Below are 7,675 nucleotides of genomic sequence, written 5' to 3'. Positions count from 1 at the left end.
GGGGGGGGCATGGGGGCTGCCCTGCAGAGTCTCTGCCTGTAAGTCAACACAGGGCCCTCAGGGGATGGCCCAGAAGGAATTATAGGGCTTTATTTATGACAATGAATACATCAGGAACACTGATGTTTTCTGCACTCCCTTTAGAGTCTAAAAAGAGAAGTTTCCAGAAAGTTCTCACTATCCTCATTACTTTACTAATTTGGTGCGAAGAGAACAGGATTAGGGTTATTACTGATTGTGGCAAGATCCCAGCCACCCCACCTCCCTTCTCAAATACCCTCCATCATCTGGTTTTGTCTTTTAAAATCCCCTTAAAAGACAGATGGAGTCTCTTAATGTTTCTTAGCAGGGATGGCGGACAACATTCATAATACTGGCTTATTTGTTATTGAGACTGTTTCTGGTAACCAGAGTAAAATAAATAATAGTGGTCTTGAGGGGAGCTTGATGGAATTCTTTGTTGTTGGGATAACATCGTATTGGTCGGGGCCCTGGTGTAAACAGCCAGTTCCATTGCCCTGGCCCTCCGGGGACAACCCTTGGCCCACGCAGCTCCGGAGCACCTCCAACCACTTTGCTGTGCCCGCTCTGTTTGCCCGGATGCGGGCTCCGGGAGGAGGGTTTACAAAGGCAGAAGTCAACCGCACAGTATTTACACCTCTATCGACCGTGTTCATAGAGAGTGGCCTGTGAGGGCCTTGGCACAGGGCTGGCATGTGCGTGTGCCTGTTTCGGCTCTCGGGCCGGCCAGAGTTCAGGTGGTAAACACCCAGAGCCAGGCCCGAGAGATGAAACCAGCACGAGCACTCAGTCCCTCGGCCTTTCAAGCCACCTGCAGGTAGCCAGACTCCCTTCAGAACTGGCCTGTGGTGGAAACAGGTGTCAGTCTCAGGAGGCCCATCTCAGAATCCACACAAACTGCTTCGTGGTCAGCATTAGTGGCGGCGAAATGTTTCATAGACACAAGGCCCTGCGTGAGCAATCATCAGACAGTTACCACCGAGAAAGGTGATTCCTATACTCCCTTGGCCAGCTTGCCCTGTGCCGTGTTCGAAGGACTTTACGTGGATTTATCATTTTCACTCTCACAGCAGCCCGATGAGGTAGGCCCTGTGATTGTCCAACTTCGCAGCCCACCAAGCCCGGAAGAAGGGAGCTGCTGGGTGGAAGAGCTGGGGCTGGATCCCAGGCCACTGGCTCGGGCTCCGGGCCCTACCGTGGGCGTCTGGGCTGTGCTGCCTTGGAAGTCTGTGGGACCGAGGTGTTTCCCCTCCCCTATCTTCTCCTCTCCTTGTGGACCCCAGGAATGCCTCTGAATTTTCTCTTCATTTGGCATTATTCTCCAGTTGAGGCTTGATTGTTTTGGAGGGTGACCTGCGTGGCACCCTGGCTCATCAAAAGCCACAGCCCTTGGCGTCACACGCTAGCCGCTGTGTTAGGGATGGCGGCCCCCTGCAGCAACGTCTCGCATGAGGTTTCCAGATGGAGGCACTGAGGCCTGATGAGACCCACGCTGCCGTCTGGAGCGCCGTTCACACCTTCACAGGAGGTCAAGAGCGTGATCGGTTTCTCCCTCATCCTCTCCGGCTCCTGGGCAGTGAGCACAAGAAGGAGACAACAGCACGGAGGGTTTGGGAGGCCCCATCAGGGGGCCAACATGCCACTTCCCGAGTCCCTTCTTTTTCCTTATCTCAGGAAGGCCCTTTGTAGGATTTATACCAAGTTTCCATTATGCTCCTGCTTTTAATTCAAGGAGCAGTGCTCTGTCCTGTGTCTCCTACCTCTACTTCAAAACGAACTCCAGTCATTGTGAACCTTTTCTTTTGTCCAAAGCCTTCTGCTCCCTGATTGTCTGCCTAGCTCAGCTCCTCCTGCCAGCGACCACGGAGATGGAAGAAAGATGATTATAAGCCTAACTTGTGACTTTCCCCCCACCACACAGAGACCGCCTTTGGGGGCCCAGTAACTGCTAGATGACAGCATTTACAAGCAGGGACTTCTTGTGTAATTCCAGATTAGAAGCTTTGGAGTATTCTTTTTTAAAAGAAAAAAATTAACTTGTAAAAATACATAAAGCCACAAAAGTAATACACAAGTACAGGTTTGCCGCGGAGAAAATTCAAACAACACAGAAGTCTCTCGAGAGCAAGACTCCCCCTTCTCTGAGCCCTCCCACCTACACTCCTTCCCAGAGGTCACTACTTGTTAGCAGTTTGGTTTTTACATTTCCAGAGAGTTTCCTATGCATAAGACTTTACCTTGAGCAGACAGTCACACAGGGCCAGAGCACCGGAAGAAGCCCCAGCTACTCAGTCAGGGAGGGAGCCAGAGTCAGGGCCGCATCCGGCTCCCTCACCAGCGTGGCCAGAACCTAGCACCGTGCCCGGAACGTGCCACTCATTATGTGGAAATGAATGAATGCACTTTCACACAAGTAATGGGTTATTATTATTATTATTATTTTTAATTTTAGAAAAGGTGATCTCTGCTTTAATTAGCATTTCTTTTGGGCTATCACCATTTCTTCCCTTACTCAGATTCGAACTTCCAGATCAGGGGAATGAAAGTAGCACGTGGGCTCTCCAGTGTCAGCTCCCCTGGTGTTAGGTGGAAAACATACTCGGACCCCCAAAAAAAAAAGGAACATTGGTGTCTATAAAACCTGCTTTGATTGTGTCTCAGAATGATTTCCAGCTTCACGGTTTTTTCATAAAATAACATTATATTATAGGGAACTAAAATCCAAGACACAGGACTGTTTTGATTTACATTTTACTTCCCCACCTGTTTAATCCACTCTAGAACTGTTTTTCAGCTTGCTTTCTTCATTACACACATCTTTTAGAGATGCTAGAAATTTCCACAAACCATATACCTATAAATGTGTGGGTTCCAAGCACTTCATTTTTGCCAGAGTTCTTAAATGATTTCACTAGTTGGGTCTAGGTTTTTCTGCTATAACCAGAAGAAAAAGTGAGACAAACTGAAAAGAGGGCTTTTTATTTCAATAGAAATGCTAACTCATAAAAGTCCCAGGACTTGGGGTTCCCATCTAGACTCCCTGGACCAGACACCTTTACAAGGCCTTCCTTTGGGAGGGGAGGAAAGCTTTTATGGGCAGAGACAGCCCTCCAATCAACCTCTCTCCCACTACTGTTGCAAGTAGACTGGGGGCCCTGCCTGGTGAGCTCGAGGGGACAATGCCACCCTTTGTAATGACAGGACGAGTTACGAGGTAGGCGGGCTACCAGCACGGCCCTAACTGCTAACCCTTTCCTTCCTTGCCTTTTCAGCAAACTCTCAGATCCAATTTGCAATGTTCCCTCCCCAGTTACATAATCTTAAGGAAAACCAAACTTTCTTCACACTCATAATTCTAAAGCATGTCTAATTTCTTGAGCAACTGTAGATCAGATAGCTTGTAATCTGCCAACACTTGCCAACAGGCGTTTATGTAGAATTCATGAGCTTGAGGTTGGAATTGGGAAGATCACAAACAGAGGGTTAAGGAGAAATGAAAATTATGTCGAATGGAGCCAGCTGAAAGAAAGTTTGATACCTTCAGAAAAATGAATTTTTTTTTTTTTTTTTTTTTTTTTTTTTTTTTTTTTTTTAAGAATCGTGGGCAATCCAAGCAAAGGACTTCACTACATGGTTGCCAAGACCTTTGGGGCGGAATTCCGTCCTCCCCACAATGAGCAAGAGGACACTGGGTTTGGAGGCGTATCTTGAAGGGTGGCAGGCAACAGGATGCGTATTTCCACCTCGGGCAGGTCTCTTCTTAGCAGCCGCTCAGAAGCCAAGGTCTGGATGCAGTCGGTCAGTGGCAAATAACAGCTCAGGAATGTTAAGTGGCTTCAGGAGTCGCGTGGACAGCACGATGACCTACCAGCAGGAGGGGATAAACACACCGCCGACAATTAGGGAAGCCGATCCCAGGTTGTCGGAGGACAAGAAATAATATGCACTGTGTTTCTCTGGGGGAAGGCACAGAGTGGGGCACTGGCGAGAAAAGGCAGAAGGTGGCAGCTTGAATGCCACCAGATGCTAAGGGTCCTGGGTGGAAGGAGGGGTGCACAGGCGGGGAGGGATGGCCTGTGGGACAGCGGGGCTCATTGAACTCCTGAACCGTTAACCAGTTGGCACTGAGAATGGCCGCGCCCAGCCACCGCCTGGCTGCTAAACTGAATCCCATCATACTGTAGCTTTGGGATCCAGTAATTTGACCTCACCCTCTTCGCCAGGGAGCCTTTGCTCCTTCGGGGAGCATGAGAAGTCACACCCAAGAGGCGGATGGCATCGTGGGTAATGATAAGGATGACTGTGTTAATTTCCTAGTACCCAGAACTGGGCGGTTTAAATAACAGAAATTTATTGTCTTCTAGTTCTGAGTGCCACAAGTCCAAGATCAAGGTGTCGGCAGGGTTGTGAGGGAAAATCAGTTCTACGCTTTCCTCTCAGTTTCCTTGTGTCCTCACACTGTCTTCCATTGATGCATGTCTGTCTCTCTGTCCAAATTTCCCCTTTTTATAAGGACACAGTCATATCAGATTAGAGCTCACCCTAATGACCTCATCTTAATGTGATCATCTGCAAGGACCTATTTCCAATAGGGTCACATTCACAGGTACTAGGGATTCAGATTTTAGCATCTTTTGGGAAGGGGTACAATTCAACCTGTAACGATGATGGGGTAAGGATGGTATTGGCTAACATTTATTGGCTCCTATGATGTGCCAGGCGTTGACGATGATCTTACTTAAAAATCCATGTAATCTTCATCACAACCTTATGAAATGGGTATATTTATTATTCCTATTTTGTAGATAAGGAAAATAAAGTACAGAAAGGTTAAATAATGTGTCCAGGGACACACAGGAGATAGCTGAGTTAGGATTCCAACCCAGGCAGGCTGACTCCAGCATCCAAGTGCCTATCTGGTCACTTCAGTCATGTCAAGGGGCCTGGGCAAGGCTGCTTTATTCCCCTAGTCCACGGAGAACTTTGGGCCTCTCTGGCCTGTTGCTGTGGTGACCCTTCCTGCTTCCTTCAGTCTGAACCTTTCCTCTGGGTTAGATTTCTCTTTGTAGCACCAGAACAATTTGTTCCCTGGGTCTGGGCTGGGTCTGTGATGTGCTGGGTAAGGGCTAAGGGCTGGTGAGGTTTTGCACAGAAGCTAGGTGAGAAGCTGACTCTGGGAATGGAGAAGGAGGTCCTAGAGCCAGAATTCCACAGCCCAGAGCCCGGCAGGGGCGACCGCAAGGCAGGCAGCAGGACCGGGCTTCCCCTGGCCATACTGCTCGGGAACGTGCATGTTGACACTGCACACTTCACCGTCTCCTCCTTCTGCAACTCCCCCCACTGCTCCCGCCCCGGCCACATGGTTCCAGGTGTACCCAAGCCAATGATGTAACCACCTCTCAGCTCCCAGGTCAGAAACAAGAGTCCACACTCCAACGTGGAGGAAAGGCAGATGGGGCCGAAGTCGAAGGAGGACGGAGAGAAGAAAGCAATTTTATAATTTTCTCCTCCTCCTCCTTCTTCTTGTTAAAGAAGTTGGGGTTATTAAAAAGTTTTCTGTCTCAAGTAAAAATTAGCCCTCGCAAGCAGCTATTTTACTTTTTCTCAAAAGAGAACGATCTTAAACAACATATGGCTAATGTCAGCCAAGTTATATTTTTGGCAGAAAAAGAAATACTACAATCTGTGCTCACAGTGGTCCTTGAATGCCAGGGGATGAGAGTTTGAGGGCAGCAAGTGAATATTAGCATCCCCTTATCATCTGCACACACTGCATAGACATCGTTTGAACACATGGCTCTGGAGAGGGTCTCCCACGCCAAGCCTAACGGTTGACTAAGAATGTTGGCACCCAGACCAGCACACTGTTGGGAGCCCTGCAGAGCCCAGCTCCACTGCAGACTGGCTACGGGCCCCAGGGCAAGCCACTCCCCTTGGAGCCTTATTCTGCGTGTCCCAGAAGGAGCACGACAGCCCCGGGCTGGCAGCCTTGTGGCAAGCACTACATAAAGTCAGGTGCGTAGAGCACAGGAGGCGCTCAGCCATCGTGAGCTGCTATTTTATTGCGGTTTTGTGATGGGGTCACAGGTCTCCTTTTGAATGTTATAAAAGCTAAGAACTCTCTAGAAAAATGTATGTCTGTTCACACACACAAGATTCTGAATATAGTTTTAGATGAGGTTTGTGTTCAACTAGGAATCATAGACCACAAGGTAAGAAACCCTTATTCAGATATTTTTTAAAATGCGTGCATAGGAACAGAAATCCTTCACATACTTTCTAGCAGTTGACTCTTGTGAGGCAGTAGAGACCATGTAGCTCCCGTGCCCCAGGCCCCTCTCCTGCCCTCGTGACCTGCGGGTCCCCGCCACCACTGCCGGCCCTTGTGCTCCTTCCTGAGTCAAAATGGCAGATTCCTCCCTGGCTGAGGTGAGGGCAAGCATGAGGGCTAGTGGGAGCCTCCAGGATGTGTAAGTTTTGTTGGCAGGACTGAGGAACTTGGAAAGAAAAGGCTGTAGACTCAGTTGATGTCAACACTTCTAGAACAGGGAAAACTGAGCCAAAAGAATCCATCCCTCAGATTGTGTGCTGGGCTTCCCGCCACGGCCGACAGAGACAGTGAGTTCCATGACCTCCACTGAACTGGAACCAAAGACCAGGCCCGTCCCGTCTAAACAGGCAGGTATTTAGCAGGAGGGCTGAACCGGAGGGTGCCTGGGGCATGCGTGGAGGGCTGAGAAGCAGCAGATGGGGAACCAGGGCAGTGTGTGGAGGGAGCTAGGGGGTCTCTGAAGAGGCGAGAAAGCGGAGACCAAGGACTTTTGCCCGATGGTGCAGTGGGTAAGAACACAGACTCAGGAGTGTCTGATCCGAGCTGGACCCCAGCTGGGCTTCACTTTCCTCATCTGGAAAGTGGGAATAAGGATCTCCACCTGGCATGACTCTTATGACGCTCACACATGAACATGTAAATAAAATACTGAGCACAGCTGATAGGCTTTTGAGGGGCTGCCAATGGTACTTGTATTACTGGCTTCGTTATCATCCCCGTCCCGACTGTTTTCACCCTCTGCTGCGCTCCCTCTGCCCAGCTCACGGCAGTCCCGCAGCCAGCGCAGGGGGGCTAGGGTCACCAGAGCCTCTGCCCCAAGTGGAAATCTGACTGTATCACTCCTTGGTTAAAATCCTGACTGTCTCCTCCCCGCCCTTTAATAAACCCAACCCTCCTGAGAGAGCATTCTAGGACTTCAGAATCCAATGGCTGCTCAGCACTCCACACCCACCCCCCCTTGCCACCACACCCCCTTCACCAGCAGTTGCACACTCTGGCCCCTCTAAACTATTTGCATTTTCACTTTGGGGATGCTTCTTTACCCGGAACATGAGTTCCCCTACTCTTTGCCTGAAGACCTTCAACAATCTGCTCGGGCATCACCACCTCCAGGAAGCCTTCCAAGCGCACCCCTCGCAAAGTTGGAGTGTGTTCCCATGGCTGTTGGTATCACACTATATTCCTTGTTGCCTTCCCTGAGTCCGTCCGCTGTTTCTAAGCACAGTGCCTGAAATACAGCAGATCCTTGATATCGTGAGTCAGTGAATGATGAAAGAGTGAACAAAAATGGTCAGACAAGAAAGAAGGCAGTGAGTTTAGCAA

The 7,675-nt window shown here is 49.5% G+C and overlaps 1 protein-coding gene across 1 annotated transcript in view; it reads right to left on the bottom strand.

Annotated features, from left to right (window-relative positions):
- Positions 1-2,756: 2,756 nt before the first annotated feature.
- SCFD2 (sec1 family domain containing 2) overlaps positions 2,757-7,675 on the bottom strand; it is a 431,339-nt gene continuing 426,420 nt past the window's right edge. Inside the window, exon 9 of the mRNA XM_008701475.2 lies at positions 2,757-3,885. Coding sequence (XP_008699697.2) covers positions 3,793-3,885 — 93 coding nt within the window. The 3' untranslated portion in view covers positions 2,757-3,792. The remainder of the gene's footprint in view (positions 3,886-7,675) is intronic.

This window comes from Ursus maritimus, unplaced genomic scaffold (assembly GCF_017311325.1).
Source record: "Ursus maritimus isolate PB19 unplaced genomic scaffold, ASM1731132v1 scaffold_8, whole genome shotgun sequence".
Classification (NCBI taxonomy): domain Eukaryota; kingdom Metazoa; phylum Chordata; class Mammalia; order Carnivora; family Ursidae; genus Ursus; species Ursus maritimus.
Note: the sequence above shows the minus strand (reverse complement) of the source record. Positions and strands in the feature narration are given on the sequence as shown.